Source organism: Mustela nigripes, chromosome 5, assembly GCF_022355385.1.
Source record: "Mustela nigripes isolate SB6536 chromosome 5, MUSNIG.SB6536, whole genome shotgun sequence".
Taxonomy (NCBI): Eukaryota; Metazoa; Chordata; class Mammalia; order Carnivora; family Mustelidae; genus Mustela; species Mustela nigripes.
In genome coordinates this window covers 135225899-135249160 of record NC_081561.1, presented here as the reverse complement: position 1 = coordinate 135249160, position 23262 = coordinate 135225899, and the positions used below count along the sequence as shown (strand labels likewise).

Sequence of the window (23262 nt, the reverse complement as noted above, 5' to 3'; positions counted from 1 at the left end):
AAGAACTAAACTGACCTCTAAAAGAGCCATCAAATTATTTTAGTATTAAAAAAATTAACACAGGGGACGCCTGGGTGGCTCAGTTGGTTAAGCCGCTGCCTTCAGCTCGGGTCATGATCCCAGGGTCCTGGGATCGAGCCCCACATTGGGCTCTCTGCTCAGCAGGGACCCTGCTTCCCTCTCTCTCTCTGCCTGCCTCTCCATCTACTTGTGATTTCTCTCTGTCAAATAAATAAATAAAATCTTAAAAAAAAAAAAAATTAACACAGGGGACGCCTGGGTGGCTCAGTTGGTTAAGCAGCGGCCTTCGGCTCAGGTCATGATCCCAGTGTTCTGGGATCGAGTCCCACATCGGGCTCCTTGCTCAGCAGGGAGCCTGCTTCTCCCTCTGTCTCTGCTGCCACTCTGTCTGCCTGTGCTCGCTCTCTCCCCCACCTCTGATAAATAAATAAAATCTTAAAAAAAAAATTAACACAGTATTCTAGCTATAACTTAAATACAAATAAAAGTATGACTGCCAGTGTTCTTTGGTTAATTTCATGTATGCAGGAACCTTCCACTAAAAGATTAAATAGCCTTACACTTAAGTCCTTTTTGTTTTGCATTCATAAGCAGTTGTAACATACACATGCATACACTAAATCCACATCTGAATAAATGAGTGAAAACTAGCTTATCGGAAACTAGCCCATCTCTCTCCAGGAATACTGGCTCCCATCTGCTTCCGGGTTTTTCTAACTCACTGTGTCCCTTCATTATATGTATAAGAGAGGCATGAAAATAAAATGCACATCTGTTTTCAGCACTCCAACATATGCTATCAGGAATGCCACCTACAAGATTCCTAATACAAGATTACTCACTGGTCTCATCCACTTCTGAGATTCTATGACTCTACAATTATTTTTGAGTCCAAAATGTGAAAAGCCCATCTTTCTGATTGTGATAAAGTATAAAAATGGCCCCAGTTTCTCAGCCTTTGCATGTAACTCTGAATCTCTCCCCCACACACTCCTACCCCTTACGAAGCCAAAGGACGCAGCCATTTGACTTCGTTGGGCCCAATGGATATCATCAGATAATGCAAGCAAAGGCTTGAAATGGGTTAGTGATCTGGGGCTTGTTGTCCTCTGTGCCTTTGCCAGCACCACGAGGATAGGCCTGCATGAGCCTGCTGGAGGATGAGAAACATGTGAAACCAAACTGAGTTCATCCCAGCTGCACTGGCCAAAAGAGCCAGCTGATTGCCAGATAGATGAGTGAACCCAGCTAATCTCAGCAGTCTCCTAGGTGATCTCCCTGACAGGTACTAGATGGTTACTGTTGTTTGCCATTGATGAGGTCTGCCATTGATGAGCTGCTAACTGTGATAAGTAAAAGCTAACTACTGTACTGCAGGTTTTCCAAAAGTTCCAAGCCAATAGTCTCCCTTAATTAAAAACAAACAAAAAACTCAATCTCTTCTCCATCTATACATAGCTCTACAGTTATAATGATGTACTTTCCATTTTACTCATTCATTCTAGTAATTCATTCATGGTACAACTATTTATTGACTGCCTATTATATGTGATCATGGATCTAAGCATATAAAAAGTATTTAAAGCCCCTGGGCTAGAGGATACTAACAAGGAATACAGACAGAAAACAGAAGAGGTCCCTAGACTGAACCCTGGGCCACCCCAGAATCAGTAAAGATGATGAGAAACACACCAAGAAGACCTAAAAGGAGTAATCAGGAGGGTTGGAAGAAAAAGAGTATATTTTTCTGGGAGCCAAGTAAAGAAAGTAGATTAAGGAGAAAATTAACTATTGTGTCAAAGGCTGCTAACTGGTCAAGGAAAGTTCTGAGAATGGACTGTTGGATTTAGCAACACGAAGGTCATTGGCAACCCTGACAAAAGAAGTTTTGGTATCAATCTTTGAATTGAGCTGATCCCATCATACTCTGCCAAATCTGTAAAAAAGTTGTTCCATCGATGCCAAGAGGTCTGAAATTCTTACAAGGATGTTCTTACAAGTTCTTACAAGGATGGAAGCACTGGGCTACCCACCATCCTGCTTCACCCAGCTGAACTAACAGTCACAGAGGCTGACCTGCCTCTACCCCATTGGGCAGCTGAGGGCATGATATATCAGGACATCTCTTTCACTTTTACCAACATTTGGACAGAATGACTAATTCTCATTAGTTCTCATTCTCATAGTGATCTCATTGTTCTTGTTTATGCTAAATCAATGGACCCCGATGTCGTCATTATCTACCTCCCCTTTTCTTTTAAATTCAGAGTTAGTCCTGACACATTCCACATTCCCTTCTCCTGCTGCTGCTGCCACCACGTTAAAGGCAGAAATAGAGATTCTAGCTATTCACAGGTTAGCTATGAGCCTAATTCCCTTAGCTCCCCAGGTCAACAGATCACCAAAGTCTTAGTGCCCACCATGTCATCTGGAAGAATAAAATACAGGTGGTTTCTTTTACTCTGGATCTCTTCTCTCTGGAGTATATGTATGTGTTTGTGTGCCTTAACTTAGTTATATGCCACCCATATTTTTAGTCCATTATTTTTCATGTTAAATGTGAGTGGTAGCATGGAGCACTCCCAGTAAAGAGGTATGCTGGAAAAAGAAAGTACTCGGAGTCTAGAATCTATTATTCTAGGCTCAATTCTTCTGCTAAGTATTCTGAGACTTTGATCAAGTCATATAATCTTCAGTTTTCTTATCTAGAAGATGAAGTAATTAGATCAGTGGTTTGCAAACTGTGTTCTGTAGAGTCCTGGGGTTCCTTTGGGTTTCTCAGGAACACCAAATTGAGTGAAAAGAGGTTATATCAAATCAGTTTTCACCTGTCTTATAGAGAATCTGCTACTGCTGGTAGAAGCAGATGATGGATTTAAATGTGGAAAAGCACTGGATTCATTAATCTTTTAAGTCCCATATATGATTCAAGGACTGGATTCAGAATATTTCTTTGTCTGCAAATGAAAAATGATCATATAGGAGAAATTTTTAATAAATTAAATATCCAAAATATTAATTAGTAAAATAATATTCTTATAGTATAGATATATAGGTTGCTATTTAAAACATCCAGAATCTCTTTGGTCAAGAGAAACTAGCTTTTTTTAAACGTTTTTCTGAAATTGAATCCTAAACATGAACCCCTAATCCTGCATTCAGTTATAATTCTCACATGAATTACTGGAAAATACCAAGAAAGAACCTAACATTTACATTCTCAGTGTGCTGATTTGGTGCTACCATCATTAATACTAATAAACAGTTGATTACTAGGGCACTTAGGTGGCTCATTCTGTTAAGGGTACTACTCTTGGGTTCCGCTCAAGTCAGGATCTCAGGGTCGATCTCAGGGTCATGGGATAGAGCCCTCATCCAGCTCTGTACTCTGAGCAGTCTGCTTGTCCCTCTACCTTCGTCTCTGCCCCTCTCCAGGCGCCCACTGGTGTGCTCACCCATGCATGTTTTCTCTCTCTCTGTCTCTCTCTAATAAATAATAAATAAATAAACTCTTTTAAAAGAAAATAATAAAAATCCTTTAAAAAAAAAAGAAAATAATCAGTTGATTATTTTTGTTAAAAGACAGCCAATGTACAATTAAGGGAAAACTAATTTTCTGGATTGGCAGCTAACCCTTCAGTACAATGAATTATAGCTGCTCATAATGATAAATTTTTAACTTAGGAAATAAGGCAATTCTTTCCAATTCTTCTCTGGGCTTCTAAGTTATTCTGGACACATAACATACATCTTTCCATCTATATTATTAGTATCTTATCGTCTCACTTTAAAATTATAACGTTAATTTATTTATTGTTTTGGAATATTTCTCAAAATAAAATCATAGCATTGTTATTAAAATAAAAACTAATCAATATTTCTTTCTTTCAAATTTCATCTTTTTTTTAAATTTGAGTATAGTTGGCACACAATGCTACATTAGTTTCAGCTGTATGGCATAATGATTTGTCAAGTTTATAGATGACACTACACTCAACACAAGTATACCTACCATCTGTCACCATACATCGGTGTTAACATAGCATTGACTATATTCCTTATGCTGTGCCTCTCATTCTGTGAGTTATTCATTCCTTAACTGGAAGCCTGTATCTCCTACTCCCCTTCAAATTTCTTCTTAATGCATTATAAGAAAACATAATGAGTTATAAGAAAACATAACCAGAGTGTATGTCCATCAATTAATTTCCTGCATCAATTAATTTCTGTGTGCCAATTTCCTCAGGTGAAAAATGAAAACTTTGCTACCAACACACTTCTGAGTCTATTGTGAGGAAAGAATTTCAACAAGTTTGTGTAGACCTCTGACATCATAAAATAAAAAGCACAACAAATCTTACCCATCATGAAACCATATCCAGGATACATACCAAAAAGAAAAAAACAAAAAAGCAGATGTGTCCGAGCCAGATTTTTATTCCTCCAAGGGAATTAGATATTTATACCCACTATAAGTGATGAAATTACCATTCTCTTTCTTCCAACAACAATAACAAAAACAAAAAACAAAAAAGAGAGGGAGAGAGAAAGAAAAGACATAATAGCTAACACTTGGGTGGTAGTTTAAATTTATAAAGTACTTTTATATGTTATGAATTACAACTTTTGTAACAAACTTGTTAAGTAGAATTTATTTATTTTTATTTCACATTTGAGGATAATGAAGCTCATAAAAGTGACCATAACAGGACTGCTCAGTATGTCTGAGAAGGAGCAGTATTTGTACCAAGAATTCCACCTCTGAAGTCTTCCCCCTTTGCACCAAATCAAACTAGAACATCAGTTTCTTTGATAACAATGTACACCTGGGGGCACGTGGGTGGCTCATTTGGTTAAGCACCCAGCCCTTTGATTTTGGCTCAGGTCATAAACTCAGGGTCCTGAGATCATGCCCCATGTCAGGTTCTGTGCTCAGCAAGGAGTCTTCTTGTGGGTTTCTCTTCCTCTCCATCTGCCCCTCCCCTCTTTAAAATAAATAAATAAATCTTAAATATAAATATATATGTGTGTGTATATATATAGACATATATATGTATACAAAAACATACATACACATATGGGATATATACATATATATCTACATATAGATTTACATGCCTTGGGAATCAGACAGTCTGAGTAATATCCTGGGTTGGACTAACCCAGGAGTGGTTGGTTAAAGCTCTGAACTTCCATCGGCCACTCATCTTTCATTATCATCTTCATCTTCCAACCATTCTCAACTTGTCTTCTGGACTTTTCATACGCAAATGTCCTTTTTGTACCATGAGGACAGTGATGGAAGGGACCAGGTCTTACTCATTTGCTCCATAATAGCTCACGTGTCAGACATACACAAATAACTAATTAAATGAATTAAATCATCACCTCATGCAAAAAAAAAAAAAAAAAGAAAGAAAGAGAGAAAGAAAAAAGTTTTGAACACGTATTTTGTGACTTGTTTAGTGCTAGCTCAGGAAACAAGACAGAGAGAGTCCCTGCCATCATGGGAGTTTATGGACAGTTGCTGAATAGCTAACGGTAATAATTATGGTAAGTTGAGAAGAACTGAGTACTGTGAAAGGTAGAACACTGGGAACCAGCATAGCCTCCCCGAAGAAAAGACACGAATCTGCGGTTGGGGAGGAAAATGCAGCTGAGGCAGAAAGGCCTGCACATATGCTACAATCAGGAAATGCATTCTCCAGAGCACTTAAATCCTGTATCTTACGGAACTACCAGGGCTCAGAACCAAATCTAATAATGATGTTGTGATTTTCAGTGTAATACAGGCATCGAAACAGATTCAAATAATTTCTTCATGTAGATAAGTCATGTACTCTTTCAGATCTTTAGAACATTCAGTAAATTTACTCAGTCTTGCTATAAAAATAGGGAGTATAGGTATATGGTTCTCTTTTTAATCTGAAACTAATAATTTGATGTTATAGGTAGAGATTCACTAATCTAATTGGTATCCAGCCTGGCTAAGAAAGTGGATTCTTACACTGAAAAAGTAAAATAAAATAAAATAAAATAAAAAAAGAAAGGAATTGGATTCTTATGAAACCAGTAGGAAATGTTATAAAGATTTATTTAGTCACAGCTGTTTTTACAAAGTAATTTCAAACTTTATAGTTATATTTGTACTTCCAATTGTAAATTAAGTCTTTATTCAGTGGGATTTGGAGAGTTGTTATACAAAGTGTCATGAGGTTATATGTGGTATTTCATGTTGTAGAAATGTAATAAATCACATTGTGTTACGGGCAAATGCTTTATACATATAATTAAAATGAGATGTTTGCACAGCCTATAATTTTACAACTTTAAAGCTTGGCATAAAACTTACACACACATATATAAACTGCCAGAAAGATACATGCTCTAATTATATGTAGACAGATACTGAATAACCACTGAGAAGCCTTTATGAGATACTGGTATGTCCTGAATTTTGTTCCCCTCAAAATTTGTGTTGAAGCCTAACCCCAGTACCTTAGAATATGATTTTATTTGATCACAGGGTCTTTAAAGAGATAAAAAAACGATCAAACGAGGTCACACAGGTGGGGCCCTACTCCAACAGGACTGGTGACCTTAGAAGAAAAAGAAAAAATACCAAGGATGTGTGAGTACAGGAAAAAAAAAAAAAAAAAAAAAAAAAAGGCCACAGTAAGAAGGTGACCATCTGTAAGCCAAGGAGAAGACCGTGAGATGAGACCAAACCTGCGGACACCCTGACCTTGGACTTCCCAGTCTCCAGAATTGTGAGAAAATAAATTTCTGTGGGTTAAGCCCCCCAATCTATAGTATTTTGATACAACAGATGTTATAGACTAAATTATTTCCCACCCTAATTCCTATGTTGAAGCCAGGCAATGTGACTGTATCTGAAGATAAGGCCTCCATGGAAGTATTAAAGGTTAAACAAGGTCATAAAGGTGGGATCCTAATCCAATAGGACCAGCATCCTTGTAAGAAGAGACACACATACCAGAGAATGCTCCCTCTATGTCTGTGCCCACAGAGAAAAGGACACACTGAAAAAGCAGTTATGTAAAAGCCTGGAAGACACGTCTTACCAGAAACTGGATTTTCCAACCCCTTCGTCTTGCACTTTGAGCCTCCAGAACTGTGAGAAAATTGATTTCTGTTATTCAAGCCCTACAGGCTGTAGACTTTGTTATGGCAGGCCAAGCAGACTGATTTGGCAGCAAACTAACACAGATATATATTTTAGTCATAAATACACTTGTACAAGTATATGCATGTACACACAGACTGTCTGGGTGTAGTCAGATTATCTAGAGTTCTATTTAAAAACAGTGGGAAGACTCTCGTTTTGACTCCGCATATTAAAATTTTTGTTAGATTAAAAACAAGTATGCATAATTTATATTTATGCAGCCAGACTTTATTTGGATATAAATTAGGAAAAACAGAATTCTTTTGGGATGGCTCAGTGGGTTAAGCCTCTGCCTTTGGCTTGGGTCATGGTCTCAGGGTCCTGGGATCAAGACCTGCATTAAGTCCCTCATCAGGCTCTCTGCTCAGCGCAGAGCCTGCTTCCCCTTTCTCTCTGCCTGCCTCTCTGCCTACTTGTGATCTCTCTCTCTCTCAAATAAACAAATAAAATCTTTAAAAAAAAAAACCAGAATTCTTTTTATGAAGTGGGGTCAGCGTATGGGTACCCTAAAAGGAAAAATGTTTTGGACATATGCATTAGTTGATTATTTCAGCTTTCAGACAGAGCCTAAGAGGCTGGGCTTAAACTACTTGCAGTCGTCAAAGAACCACATTAAACTCGGACTCCGCTGGTTCATATTAAACTTTTTACATGCAGCTGTTATATTCCTGTCACTTTTCAAGTTACCTTAAGAAGCTTTTTGTGAGTTCAAGTAAGCCTGACTAATTCTCTAACGGCACAAAGAAAAATGAATTCCTTAAATATTTAATCCATTTATGACTCTGTGTCATTTTCTGAATATGGCTGTTAAATTCTTAGAATTAATTACCCTTCGAGTTAAAGCTGCTTTTTCAGACATCCAAGACATATCGTCACAGCTCACAAATGAGTAAATTCAATATTTCGTCTGTTCATCAGGAGAATTTATTCCAAATGCTGCACTGAAAATCCCACCCTGCAGGTTTATCTGTGATCACAGAACTCAGGAATCGTCGACTGTAAACTTCCTTCTAACCAGGTTATAGGTTTTCCTTCCGCTTCCCCTTTCAGCGAAGTATTACCAAGCTAAAGGCTAGCTGCCCTCCACCTGCACAACCGCCATTTTTTTTTTTCATTGTAACCCCCTTCTCCTTAACTCATGTTCACTCCCCATCTCCTTCAAAAAGCTCTTCCCCTATTACAGTCAGCAGGCAATATAACACAATCCTAGGTCCCTCTCTCCCCTTTTATCCTCCTAAAACACTGAAAGCACCATGACTTTAGTTACACATTTTCTGTTTGTTCTCTCCCAGTATTTTGGAAGCTACCCAAGACTGGCATCTTATTCCTCAAGACTAGATGCCCAAGAATACAAGGTCAGGCAACCACACCGACAGAGCAGGCAATACCCTCAGAACCAGACACTGGATTTCCCTAAAAGAAAACTGGAAAGCTGGGTATGCGAGGGGACAGAAAACCACACCTATTTATGCACGCGCTCGTGCACGCGCAGGCAGCCACAAAGATGGAGGCCCACGGGCACAAAGCCTGAGCGTCTCCTGATCTGCTAGCTAGCGCTCCACGGTCATTCCACTGTCCCCGCCCCAGGCCAGATGCTCAGGTTATGGGAGCTCCGGTCACCGTCTAAAGGAAAAAGCTGCCTTTTGATTGAAATTCAAATGCCCTGAGGGATGTTCAGAGATTGTTAGATCATAAATAAGCTCTTTTTATCTCTCGCATTTACAAGTCTCCATTTAGGGAAAGCTTCTTCTCAGACATTGTTTTCTAGCATCAGCAATATAAACAGTCACTGAAAAGTATTTCTAGAAGAATTCTCAGGGCACTCTTCTTCCTTTCCTTCCGCCGCCACCTCCCACACACCTGATTTAAAATAGAAGTATTTACATCTAAAATATAAAACACAAAAAGCATGTTAGAATCTCCAGTTCCAGGCACTTCCTATTAAAAAAAAAAAATGTTATAAAAATACTTTTGTAGTAAAGAAAAATAGGAATAGGAGTAAACAACTAATTAGAAGAGAAAGCACTGCACTGCCATGGTTGTTGGGACCGAAGCAGCCAGCACTGGGGGCCAGACAGGGACACCCTTTGCCCACCGGCACCCTGCGGGGCGGGGAGGCACCTACCGCCTTTCATCATGCCTACTTCATAGCACTTGCGGAGCCGGCAGGCCTGACAGCTCTTCCTTCTGTTCTTATCAATCGTGCACTGGTTGGTAGCTGGACACATGTAGTCATTATGTCCTATGAAAAGCAAAAGGGCAAAATTAATATTGTTTTAGGAAATGTAGCCAGTCTGAAGCTATAGGGAAGCCACCTGGGGGATGTTTTCCTATCAGTTACTTGGCCTGATTGTGCTACTACTTCGTCATACCATCCTTTTGCTGTCCTTCTCCAAGTCGGGGGCGGGGGGTTGGGTAGGAGAGGGGTGGTGGGGCAGCTTAACTCTCCTAGACTTGATTTTTGCCTCAACCAACTGCTTCCAGAGTTGGCTGAGCAAATCACCTTCAGTTCCTATGGCTTATACTTGGGGGCACAAAGCTCTATCTACACTCACCCATTTTTCTCAGCAAATAAGGCTTTTTTTTTTTTCCCCCTTTGACCCACACCACGAGCTAGAATTCTTGTTGGAACAACACCGCAAGAACTTTCACAGAGTTTTAAAGTGGCCTTTCTTAAAACAGAAATGAGAAAACCTTTATGTAACTATTCAAACACAGCCCCAACATCTACATTCCAGTTGGGGGCGGTGAGCTGGGACAGAAGCGAAGCTCAGTCCTCAGGTCGGTAAGTTAGTCCTTCACTTACTAGCTGGAGGATGCTGCATCGCGTCGTTAACATCTCTAGGTCTCACCCCTCTCTCACCTGGAGAAAATAATGGCGCCCACCATGTGGCACTATTCTAAGAATCCGATGTCAGAACACCTGTCCGGGGCTTATAAAAAACATTGTTGTCGCTACTGTTGCTTTATAGTGATCCTCTTTCATTCACTTCTTGTTTACTGCGTCCCTCTTGCTCAGATGCCCATCACGTGCAACTGTGCCCACAGAAAAGGTCTCTCCAGACCTCACGTCCCTCTCGGACTTTCATCTTACAACCCACGCTGCTTCTCAGTTCAGCTCCTCAGAAAGGTCTACACACTTGAGGACTGCTCTTTCCTCACGTCTCCTGCCTAGCTCAACCCACGCCTGGTTTCTACCTTCGCTGCCCCACAAGAGCTGCTTAAATCCTTCCTTCAAATGACCCCTATTGCTGAAGCCAACAGATATTTCCAGCCCACATCCTATTTGACCTACCAGAGCATCCGACAATTCCTCCCTTCCTCTGGAGACATGCTTTTCCCTTGGCTTCCATAACGCAGAACTCCCCTGGGCTCTTTCCACCCCTCGGGCCATGGCTTCCCAGTGTTATTTGCAGATTTCCTCCACCCAACATTAAGCTAGAGCAGGACAGGTCTCGGTGTCAGGCCCTTCTTAGGACTCCAAATTTTCCCACAAGAGAATTTAGTCCATGGCTCCGGCTTCCTTGGTCATAAACTGAGGACTGAGAGGACTTGCAGAGTCGTCCTCCAGCCCAACTCTCTTCTCTGAGTTCTGGGTACACACAGCCCACTGCCCACAAGAAGTTTCTGCTCTAAGATTTAGGGGTCACCTCCATTTCTTGATCCCTCAAAAGAAGTCTGGTCTCTAATATGGAAAATATTAAACTCCACAAATCAATAAATATTGGCATGTTTTATGAAGAAGTTCATTTATAGAAGTCTAAATTCTTACATGTGAATTTAGACTATGGTGATGATATGGACAATTATAAAATATTTCCCATTCTCAAAAAAAAAAAAAAAAAAAACAACGATGAGGCAATACTGCACCCTCTAATTCAGATCATCTGTGTCTCTATTTCCCTATTTCACCAAGGGCAAGATGCAACATATACTGAAGTTTTCACTACAGAACTCTTTGTTCTTTATTCAATTTTAGGGTCAGTCTCAATTAGAATAGGGTGGAATGGGGCCTTAACAAGAAAGGCTGGTCTCATAAAACTTGCTTCTCCATCTTTAGATATACATTATAAAAACTACCACATAAACAGGCTTTGGATCAAATTAACACGCTGCATTCTTCTTTTGCCTAACAGGAAGCAGCCAACTAGCCAGCAAAATTGTAAACTGATTGCTTTAATAAGTGACCACACACTGCCTCAAATATTCAGGCACAATTTTTATGTTTTGAACTGCCCTTGTTAACAGGGACAAGCTGAAGAAATCATAGAACCAGAAACAAAATTTACCTGGGTAGATGTTAACTTTAAGCAAAAGTTGCTGTCTTCTGACACCTCAAAGAAACTTTCAGTGTTTGGTCTCCTATGACGTTTATGTTGTACATCCTGATTTATTTTAAATCTAAAAAAACGAGTTTATATTAAGTCTCAGAAGAAACTAGTCAAGAATCATTGGAACCGGAAATTAACTTTGATTCACTTTTCTCTCAAAAGCCAGTTGTTCTGCAAGCCAGAGGATGGAATAACTGCATTAGATCAGAGGCCAACTGGTGAAATGTTATGTTTGCATTCATTATCACCGTAGATGTGTATCTTTATAGACCCAAGTGAAATTCCTGAGCTAACACATTTAATAAATAAAATACACTGGACTTGTGGAATTGAATTCACCCCTTAACAAGAAAGAAGCTAGATACCCTGCAGAATCATGTTTGTACTGCAAACCTTTGGTGACAAAGTGGATTTTCTCTTGCTCCAACTACATTAAAATTTAGAATTGCTGAATTGGTAACAAGAAAAAATGAATAGGTATGGATTTGATGTACGACCTAAAGTTTAGTACCCTAACTAAATACCATTAACAACTATTTAAAAGTCTTCACCTGACATCAGAGGATAACAGCAAGGTAGTTTTTTGTTCTTTGAGCATAATAATTTTATAAAGGTGTTTATTTGTTTGTTTGAAGTAGGCTCCACACTGGGCAGGGCTCAAACTCAGGACCCTGAGATCAAGACCTAGGCTGAGATCAAGAGTCAAATACTTAATCAACTGAGCCACCCAGGCAACCCAGCAAAGGTGCGTTATGAAAGCCACTGAAGCCATTAAAAAGTTAGTTGCTTTAAGAGGAAACTTCTCTTTAAACTTTATTATTTGTTCTTGGGAAAACAATGCTTGTAAAAATCCTGTCCTTATTGAAGTAGAGCTAATTAAATGAGAAAAAAAATCTCATACCGACTGTATGAACGAAATAGTGTTTTCACGGAAGACACTGAAGAACTCCTTGTACCTGTGACCAGACCAGCTCCTACATGCCTTTCACACAGGCCTAGATGAAATGCAGAAGGCCAAAGCCAAGATGTGAGGCTCGGGTGATGTTTTGGAGAAATAATCCCTATTTCGTTGCCCACCATAAAATAAAAAGAATACCTTCGGACTGATGCGGGGTCTGAATAACTGGGAGTAGAGAAAAGAGGGAACGAATGAAACCTGAACAGAAAGCTTGAGGAGCAGAAACCACCAGGCCAACCCCCGGCTCCTAGGCCAGCAGATGAGCTCACATCTTACCCACAGTTCTCTGGGATTCTTTCTCTCATCTTTTTGTTTTACTCTTTTCTTCCTATTTTACCTTCCGTCAGTAGCAGGTGTTTTTGCATTGTTACCAACACATAGAATGATAACACTTGCTAGCTACAAAAATAGTCAATGACCCATAGACAGAGCTTCAAAAGAAATATAAAACATACCAAATGGAAACAAGGAGGGGAGGACTCGAAGAAAAGGAAGCCCTCGCGCACTTTTTGGTGGGAACGAAACTGGTGCAGCCACTGTGGAAAACAGTATGGCGGTTCCTCAAGAAATTAAGAACAGAGCTACCCTATGATCGAATGTTTCCGGTACCGGGTCCTTAACAGAAGAAAACAAAATCATTAACTGTACTACCATGTTCACAGCAGCGTTATTCATAATTGCCAAGGCATGGAAACAACCTAAGTGTCCATTGATAGATTAAAAAAAGGAAAGGTGGCATTTATATATTTATATAAATATACTGGAATATAATTCAGCCTTAAAAAAGAAAGAAATCCTATCATTTGTGACAATAGGGATAAACCTGGAGGGCATTATTTTAAGTGAAATTAGCCAGACAGAGAAATAAATACTACATGGTGTCACTTGTGTAGAATCTTGAGACTAAGAAGTTCTAAGGCTCTGAGGTAGAACATGGTGACTAGAGCTGATGATAATTCTAATATACCATGGAAATCTCCTCAGAAAGTAGAACTTAAATGTTTTCACCACAAAAAAGTAAATACATGAGGTAATGGATGTGTTAACTAATTTACTGGAGGGTATCCTTTCACAAAATACAGGTACACCAAATCATCAAAATGAACACTTTAAATATCTTATAATGTGTCAATTATGCTTCAATAAAGCTGAAAAAAATAAAATAAAATAAGCAGTATCCTGAGAGAAGCTTGGGTATCTTTCCTGTTGCCACACTTTTCTTTCAGCACGTTCTGGCAGTCACCTCAGACCAAGTCTCTTTGGCTGAGCTTCATACCCATATATCTACCTACCTGCCTATGGTCGGTCCATTTAGACTTGACTTTTTCATAGCTCTTCAAGATGGCTCTTCCAAACACAACCAACCAGTGGTCATCTTTCCTCACCAGTCTCTTCCTTTTTATCACCATACCACAAAGCCTGAGACCTGGTGTTATTTCAAGATTCTCTAGCCTCTTCCTCACTTGAACCCTCTCACACATGCACTCACTAATCAAATCTATTATTTTTAAATTCTTTTTCAAAGAAAAAACAGTTTTACCCTGGCCCATCACCCCTACCAGAATTCATACCCTCTCCAGCCCAGAATATCGCAGCAGCCCACTAAGCCACCCCCTGCCTCCAGCCTTCTCCTGCCCACCATTGCCCACGATGTTGCCAGGTGATTCTTCTAAAATCCTACACCACCAAGCCACTATCCTGCTTTACTATTCTGATTCTCCTCAAAGCTCTAAGGATAAAATCTAAATGCCTTAAAACAGCTTACCAAGCTTATCTGGCCTTATCTTTACCACTCTCTAAGTTCTAATCATGTCCCATTCTAACACACTCTTCTCCTTCCCACCCACCCCCCGATTGCACACACCATTCTTTCTTGTGGGAACACACTTCCCCTACTCTTAGCCCAAATGACTTTCCCATTAGACTTTCAGATGTGTCAGTCAATATAGCAAATCCTCTGAGGTTCCTCTCTGCCCCTCTGATGATGCCTAGCTTTTGTCCTGTCACAGAGCTTACTACTTTGGACTTTAACTGCTCCTCAAAATCCCCAGGTGACTTATAGGCCTGACAGCGGATGGACTACATCCATCTTATTTATCACCCTCTGTCCTGTGCCCAACACATTCTCAGGCACACAGTGGAGCTCAGCAAGTATTTGTTACCTGAACAAAATGGAGCTGCTAAAGCTCTATGTTGCACCCCCCCAATCCCATCTGGAACACGGGCCTTTGGAGGGGGCAGGTTGGAGTTCTATAAAGGAAGTCATGACTGAGAAGATGATGACCCCAAAGCAATGGCTGCCATACCCAGACCCTAAAACTCAGGTCCACAGGAGCAAAACTTGGTCCGAAGAGAATTTGTTATGGAAATGAGAGTTCAAAATATAGGATTTTCATTAGAAAATGAAGGATTAAAAATGTTCAAGGTAATGCCAATGGGAAAAAGACCAAAATATGCATTAATCATCTCTGAGTATTAGAGCAGACAAGACAGAGAGAAGAGGTTAAAAAAAAAAAAAACTTAAATTAGCTTTGCCAAATTCTTAGGGCTAGAGGAGGAAAAGGAGGTCAAAGATTCTGGTAGCTTGTGTCAGGATGTCTCAAAAGTTATTCTTATCATTAATCAAAAAGAGGATCTGATTTGGGAGTGGGGTGGGAAGAAGATACGTAGAAACTTCTGAAACATGTTGTCTTTGAGATTTCAGTAACACAACAACTACCCAACAAGCAAGCAACTACCCAACAAACTATTATTATAAATGTAGTCCCAAAGCCTGGGAGGCTTGTCAAAATGAAGTTGGAGATCATATGAGCCAGAATTCCACTTCTGGGTACCTGCCCAAAAGAACTAAAAGCACAGACTCAAACAGATACTGGTACACCTATGTTCATAGCACCAGCATTCACAACAGCCAAGAGCTGGAAACAACTCGAATGTCCATTGACAGACAAATAGATAAAAAATATGGTAAATACATAAAATGGAGCTTTATTCAGTCTTCAAAAGAAATAAAATTTGGGTACAAGCTACAACATAGATGAACCTTGAAGACATGCTGAGGGAAATAAGCCAGACCCCAAAGGGCAAATATTGTATGAGTCCACCTAGATGAAGGACCTAAAATAGTCAAATTCACAGAGACAGAAAATTGAATAGGAGTTATCAGGAGAAGCAGGAAGGGGGAAATGGGGAATTTATTGTGCAATGAGTATAGAGTTTCCATTTGGGATGATGAAAAAGTTCTGGAGATGGACAGTGGTGATAATTGCACAACAATGTGAATGCACTTAATGCCACTAAATTAAAAATGATTAAAGTGGGAAATTTTACATTATGTGTACTTTACCACAACCTTTTAAAATGAAGCTGGAGATATAAGAAGCATCTCCATGAGGTAGGGTGGGAAAAGGAATCAAAGACGTGAATTTTAAGTGGACCTGTTCAGATTCCCTCTAAAAAAAAAAGTGCCCCTGGGGCCAGCAGTATTGGCCATGTGCTCACCACAGACCAGGCACCCTGCCAGGTGACTTTAGCTCTCTTTCTCATCTAAACATCACAATGGACAAGTCAGGTCATTGTAACTCCCATGTCATTCAAGCAGAAACTGAGACCCCCAAGAGACTAACTTGTTCAAGGTCACTTGGCTACAAGAGGCAGGTACATGATCAAAGCCCAGGTCAGCCTCATTCACAAGTCCTGTTACTCCAGGAATAGCACCACAGGGCTGGTGACATAGAAAACATGAGGGGCGCCTGGGTGGCTCAGTGGGTTAAAGCTTCTGCCTGCGGCTCAGGGCATGAACTCACTGGGATCGAGCCCCGCATCCGGCTCTCTGCTTAGCAGCGAACCTGCTTCCCTTCCTCTCTCTCTCCGCCTGCGTCTCTGCCTACTTGTGATCTCTGTCTGTCAAATAAATAATAAATAAAATCTTAAAAAAAAAAAAAAGAACATGATACCTACACCTAGCCAGTTGTTTAAATACTGTTATACTTTAAATTATAATAAAAACGTTTCTCCCTAATATAATTAGCATATTACAACATCAGGAGGGCATTTCAGAAGCAGCAATGAAATTATTCCCAGAACCTGTGATTCCAAAGACTCCCAAAGTTAAAGAAATGCGAGATGAACCACATGAAATATATTTAGCAGTAGATAATGGCGTATTTTATCAAAATCTCCCTGGAAGACCTTTCAGCACATTCCAACATAACATAGAAAAGGAGAGAGTAGAAGGCAAGATATTAGGGAAATAAATAAGAAATTTACTTTCTGTACAAGAACAACTGCAGTATTATGTTTGGAAATAAATTTTGACTCCGATATTAAGTGAATATTCTCTGATTTACAGCCAGTGCAATGAGCCAAACAAAATGAAATAAAATTTGGCTGCCTCCGTGAACACATTCCTAAAAATCCAGTGAGGACATTCAATGTGCCATGATTTGAACTATTTCACAACCACATCTGTATGTCATGGCATGCAAATAAAACCAGCATGCCTTAATAATGCAGCCCGAATTACATTTTTACAGCTAGCCAATTCTGGCATATTTTAAGGGAAATAAAAGGATTATTTGCATCTAAGGATATTTTTAAAGGAAAAAATATTTAAAGGAATTCTAAGAAGGATAATTGTCCTGAAAAGTTTCTTTTTCTAAATGAAAATGAAGAGGAAATACTCTATTTGCCCTTGTCAGACTCCAGTCTGCTAAAAATTTCGGCCAGGGTAACGACAGGATCCCTTTTCCCCCGTCCAGCCTTCCTTACCATCTGCAAAACCACAATTGTTTTAAGCACCTGGCCCAGGATCAAACCAACAGCTGCAATAAAGGAAAACATAATGAAATCAGTGACCACCATCTCACTGTAATACACCAGAGACAATGAACCACTTTCAATAATGCCTCTGGAGGTTCAACAAATAAGCAAGGGCTGTTCTACAGCCCAGAAAAGGACTTTCTGAAATTGCTTCTTCTGGGACAATAGATAAGAATCACACAAAAGAGAGCAGTGTGACAACCAGTGTGAGTAGTTCAATGCCAGGCAGCCTTCAGCTCACCTCCGGACCCCTCTCCTTTGGTCTGTTCAACTGTTTCCAGAGAGTTCCCCAAGCTTTCTCTCAACTTAGAGTCATTTCATGTCCAGACAGGGGTGTCCAAAAGCAGTAGAAACTATTGCAACGTGTTCTTATCCAAAGCCAAGGAAGTAAGGGGGAATGGGGGAGAGGGGAAACAGAGCAAGAGGGCAAAACTCCGAGACCCTGAGCTGCATTGTGCTTGCGTCCTGGACTCCACAGGTCACTAAGAAGCACAATGTCCCCCAACACACACTTTTGCACTATCCGTGCAGAGCTTTCAGAGAGAAGGGAAAGGAGCCGTTTACTCGGATCTGATGTGGTGTGGAATATGAACGTCCTTTAAGCTTCTGGCCACCCAAATGCTAAATAAGGGGTTTCATCCTTCTTCAAGAGCCCCCCAAATGAAGTCCCTCGTGAAGTTCCTCCCAGACATCCTGATTCAAGTCCTGAAAGAAGACGAACTTCTGTTTCTTTTTTTTTTTTTTTTAAGATTTTATTTATTTATTTGACAGAGAGAGATTTCACAAGCAGGTGGAGAGGCAGAGGAGGAAGAGAGAGAGGAGGAAGCAGGCCCCCTGCCCAGCAGAGAGCCCAATGCGGGGCTCGATCCCAGGACCTTGGGATCATGACCTGAGCCGAAGGCAGAGGCCTTAACCCACTGAGCCAGCCAGGTGCCCCGGAACTTCTGTTTCAAGGTCTAAAGACTCCTCCAGCATATCTGAAGAAGAATTCAGTTATTCTCTTTTTATCTTTAAGTCCATTTTGAAAATGAGGAAATCAGCCGAACAACAGTCTGTCAGACTTTGAAATAACCACCAGTCTATATTCTCAGCTTGAGTAACAATTCTACCAACCAGTAGGAACAATTGGGTTCATTCACTGTATCGCCAATGAACCATTACACAAAGGTTGTTTGATAAAAGTAAACCTACACGTAAAGACAACTGTTTTGTACTTATTTATCCTTATTTGCATGGTGAATTTGACCCAAAGTAGCACAGATCTTCTCACATGTTTTCTTGTCCTTGTGGCTGGGGACAGGTTCACTCACATGTAGCCCTGCAGCCTAGCAAAGATCCAGATGCATGTTAGATACTCAGGAAATGAATGTGTGGGAATGTAGTATATCCACACTTCCTGGGTGTCCAGACAGCTCAGGTCTATGTGGCCACACTCCCCATGAGGGGACTCTCAGGAGAGCCACTCCACAATGCTCAGAAAGGAGTTTTCTCATTTCTCAAGGGTGTTTGGACTCTGCAGTCTATCTGCTTGTCTACACCCCATTCCAGCTAATAAAAACAAGAGAGCCTGGAAAAGTCAACAGTCTCCTGCCCCCCTCCACCAACCTTGAGAACTAGCCTCTGGAAGGAAAATGGCCCGAGGGTCTTGAACCAGCTAAGCTGTTGGATTCTTGGCCCCATGCTCTCATCTACAAAAGGGAAGGGAAGAAGAGCCCATTCTCGTTCTGAACTTTGATTATTCTCTTTTCTCACCTTCCTGAAGAGCATACTTCCTTTTTGAATGGCTTCCTGGGATTCTAGATTGTTTGTTTGTTTGTTTGTTTGTTTGTTTGTTTTTTACTACTGAAGAGCCAATCTCCATTTGTGCTTGCTGCACTAAATGGAAGGAATATGGGGTATTAGGGGAATAGCCCAGAGCTCAGAATACTGGACTCATGTTTGAGTCCGAGGCTTCATGGGCTCCCAGCTGACCAGGCAACCCCTCTGGGCCTTTGATACCTCCCTTAGTGGCTGCTATGAGGCCCAGAGGGATAATATATGTAAACACTTGGTCAACCATAAAACTTTGTGCCAACAGAATGTATTACTATGGACTAAAATACAGCCATTTAAAAAAATGAGACTTACATGTACCAATATGGAAAAATCTCCAACATATTTTATTCAGAAAAAAAAGCTATTCATAGAATAAAGTGTAGAATATAATACCACTTATATAACCAAAATATACCTATGTGTGTATGTGTGTATATATATGTAATTTTTGGATGAAACTATTAATAGTGTTTACCTATCAAGAAAGGAAGAATGGATTTTGGTATGGGACCAGAGGAAGGCCTTAACTTTGCATCATGTACCATCTTGAACTGTTTAACATCTAACGTGTACTCATAGTGTTTTTTAATAAAAATCAAAATAATAATTTAAAAAGCGTTTTAAGAATGTCTAACCAAAACCAGCCTGGCATTAGCAATCTTAATTCCTTTTCTGGTTCTGCTACCACCCCTCCAGCAGTTATTTCTCTCTACTGTACAACCCCTGGACTAAGTAATAAACTTAACCACCAGAACCTTGTTAAGCAAGGCAAGACTACCACATTTCTTTCATAAAGAATAGAAAAATGGCTAAGCATGAGCCGTGCTTTCTGACCTGCAGATACTCCAGCTAACAACAAGTAGCAGATGCCCAAGCCAAAGGCAGAAGCTCCAGTCTGTTTCTGCTCCTGTCCCAAAGCCATCATGAGTACCTGTGACTCTCCTTCTGCCGCTGCTAGACCTGGCACTCCTTCCTCTGACCCAAACCTTTATCCCTTGAGGGACCAAGTTCTCCTCTCCATATAGAGGGTGAAGTCGTCAAGTTGCCAAGTAGGATAGAAGGAGGCACATGGTGGGTGGTGGGGGAGGAGTTCTGCCCCATGCATCATAACAGCCCTGTTTCCCTTGACAAGCTGGACTAGTCCCAGACTACTCTGTGCCCCTCTCTTCTTGCTTTATGCCTAGTGGGATTAAGAGCCAGCTACACTAGCAACCCTCACTCCATTTTAGAAGAATTCCTCTTTGAGGGAGGCAACAGAACACAACATGTACCAATGGATTCTGTACTCCAACTCGTTGGGTTGAATACTGGTTTTATTTCTTAAATGCCTCCATTTCCTCACTTACAAAATGGGAGCAATTGTAAAACTAACTTCCTAGAATTTTGGGGAGGATTAAATGACATAATCCATATAAAACCCAAAACAAGGAGCCTGGCGCAAGGCTCATTAAACATTAGCCATCATTATTATTAGATACTAAGTCTTCAGATCAGCAAAGCTCTAATTTGTAAGGACAGCCCCTGAATGACAATACCCTCAAATCAATCTATAATAACCTATCATTTTCTTAGTAGTTAAATAATCCCTGTTTATGTTTAACCAATTCTCTTCACATCATATAACCTGTAAGGCTACATTTATGCAGTCAAGTGTCAATCATCCAAAACACTTCGTCATGTCAAAAAAATTCACTCCAGTCAGCATACAGCTGATTGTCAGAGCTGGAAACTATTCTAGTGCTTGAAAAAGCAAGCAAAACTGTAAGAAAAATAGTCATTTATTCGAGCTTCTTAAAATACATTCAAACACCTTTTCAAACAACCAAGAATTACAGTCTAACTGTCCAGGAATGTCGGGAAGTCATAACATGCTTCTCTGAGAAGAGTTAAACTACACTAATAATTCACTTCTGGGCTTTAAAGACAATGTGTCCAAGAAGATAAAGGACAAAAGTCATCTATGGCCAGAAGTAAGCCCCAAACTATTAAGCCAATCGTACTCTGATTTCTGATTCAAGGCACCTGAGTTATCCACATTGCTTACAAATAAGAACAGGGAAGAGGGACTACATTTATTTAACAGAATATATTTCAAGAGGTGTTAAATTTGATATAATTACCTTTTTGAAATCTACTCTTTTCTACTGATTAATAATTTGGTGTCACTCCAAATTCCCATTTTGAAGTGGCAATTATAAAGGCTATTATGAAGTGTTTTTTTTTTTTTCTAATTTACTAAAAAAATTCTAGGCTAATTTGGAAGCAGAGCCCGCTCCTTTCTATGCTTTCATAGAAAGAGATTTTATTCTTTGGTGTCACTATCAAAGACATAACAAGGTTTAAAATGGACTATTTAAACTCACCGAACCATAAGATAAAGTCTATCCCAATAATCTATATATCCAACAAGTTTTAATTTAAAAAGTATTTGCCTCTAATTCTATACAATGCAAGTTAAGCATTATATTTGGTCTTTTTTAAAGGATTTTTTTTACTTAATTTCTTTTCAATAGAACAGAATTCATTGTTTATGCACCACACCCAGTGCTCCATGCAATACATGCCCTCCATAATACCCACCACCAGGCTCCCCCAACCTCCTACCCCTCACCCCTCCAAAACTCTCAGATTGTTTTTCAGAGTCCATAGTCTCTCATGGTTCATCTCCCCCTCCAATTTCCCTCAATTCCCTTCTCTCCATCTCCCCATGTCCTCTGTGTTATTCCTTATGCTCACAAGTAAGCGAAACCATATGATAATTGACTCTCTCTTCTTGACTTATTTCACTCAGCATAATTTCCTCCAGTCCCGTCCATGTTGCTACAAAAGTTGGGTATTCATCCTTTCTGATGGAGGCATAATACTCCATAGTGTATATGGACCACATCTTCCTTATCCATTCGTCCATTGAAGGGTATCTTGGTTCTTTCCATAGTTTGGCAACCGTGGCCATTGCTGCTATGAACACTGGGGTGCAGATGGCCCTTCTTTTCACTACATCTGTATCTTTGCAGTAAATACCCAGGAAGACTAGATACATTTTTTACAAAAAGAAGTGATGTAGAAGAAAAAAAAATTCATTCCTTCAAGCAACTTTGAGTCTCTACTATATGCAGGAAGCTACAAATGTTTCTGCCCCCTCCCCATCCAACAGTAGAACATTCCTATGAAACCCTCTTTGAGAAAAATGGTATAAAGCAAAGACTATACCCTGCTTTCTAAAAGTTTACATTAAGGCCAAATGGCTTTTAGGAAAGACATACATTATTAGTACCTGCTTTTGCCAACTGAAAAAAATCTGAAGAGGATTTTGCTTTTACAATAAAAGCTATTACTAATGTAGGTTTGTTGTAAAAGTGAAGTGCCTTAACATGAACTTTCAGAAAACAAAGGATACATATACTTGATATTTTGAGAGACCCAAGGATACACTGGGTTCTCCAAAGCTTGACTTTCTCTCTCTCTCTCTCTCTCTCTCTCTCTCTCTCTTTCTTTTTAAGTAGCACCAACATGGAGTTTCAACTCACGACCCTGAGATCAAGACCCTGAGCTGAAATCAAGAGTCAGGTACTCAACTGACTGAGCAACCCAGCCACCCCAGCTTGACATTCTTTTTACAAAGATCTTTTTCTTTTCAAAGATTTATTTATTTATTTTAAAGAGAGGGCATGTGCAAGGGGAGCGGGTAGGGGAGAGGGATAGAGAGAGAGAAGCAGGCTCCCCATTAAGAGCAGAGCCTGATGCAGGGCTCGATCCCACAACCCAAAGATCACAACCTGAGCCAAAATCAAGAGTCAGACACCCAGCCAACTGAGCCACCTAGGCACACCAACATTCTAAATAAGATAAAGAAGCAGAGGTAAGAGGCAGGCATCCACAGTGAAGTTTTCAAATTCCTGACTCTCTCCTGTGGGTTTTGAGATGTTACTAATTTTCAGGTGCTGGCTACAAGAAAGAAATGTATGTTTAAGAAGAGAAAGATTGATTTAGAAGCAAAATAATGAAATGTTAAGGTATTTGCTCTACTTAGCCTCAGAGTAGAGACATACCCTAGAGGAAGCTTGATAGAACCAATAGGAGGAAAGAATGATGATGGATCTTTACAGGTTAAGCATAAGCTCTAACCA

The 23262-nt window shown here is 40.0% G+C and overlaps 1 protein-coding gene across 1 annotated transcript in view; it reads right to left on the bottom strand.

Moving 5' to 3' along the window:
* The window catches only part of ESR1 (estrogen receptor 1), a 388052-nt gene that overhangs the window by 223245 nt on the left and 141545 nt on the right, over window positions 1–23262 (bottom strand). The window contains exon 4 of the mRNA XM_059401273.1: window positions 9336–9452. Within this exon, the coding sequence (XP_059257256.1) occupies window positions 9336–9452 (117 nt within the window). The remainder of the gene's footprint in view (window positions 1–9335; window positions 9453–23262) is intronic.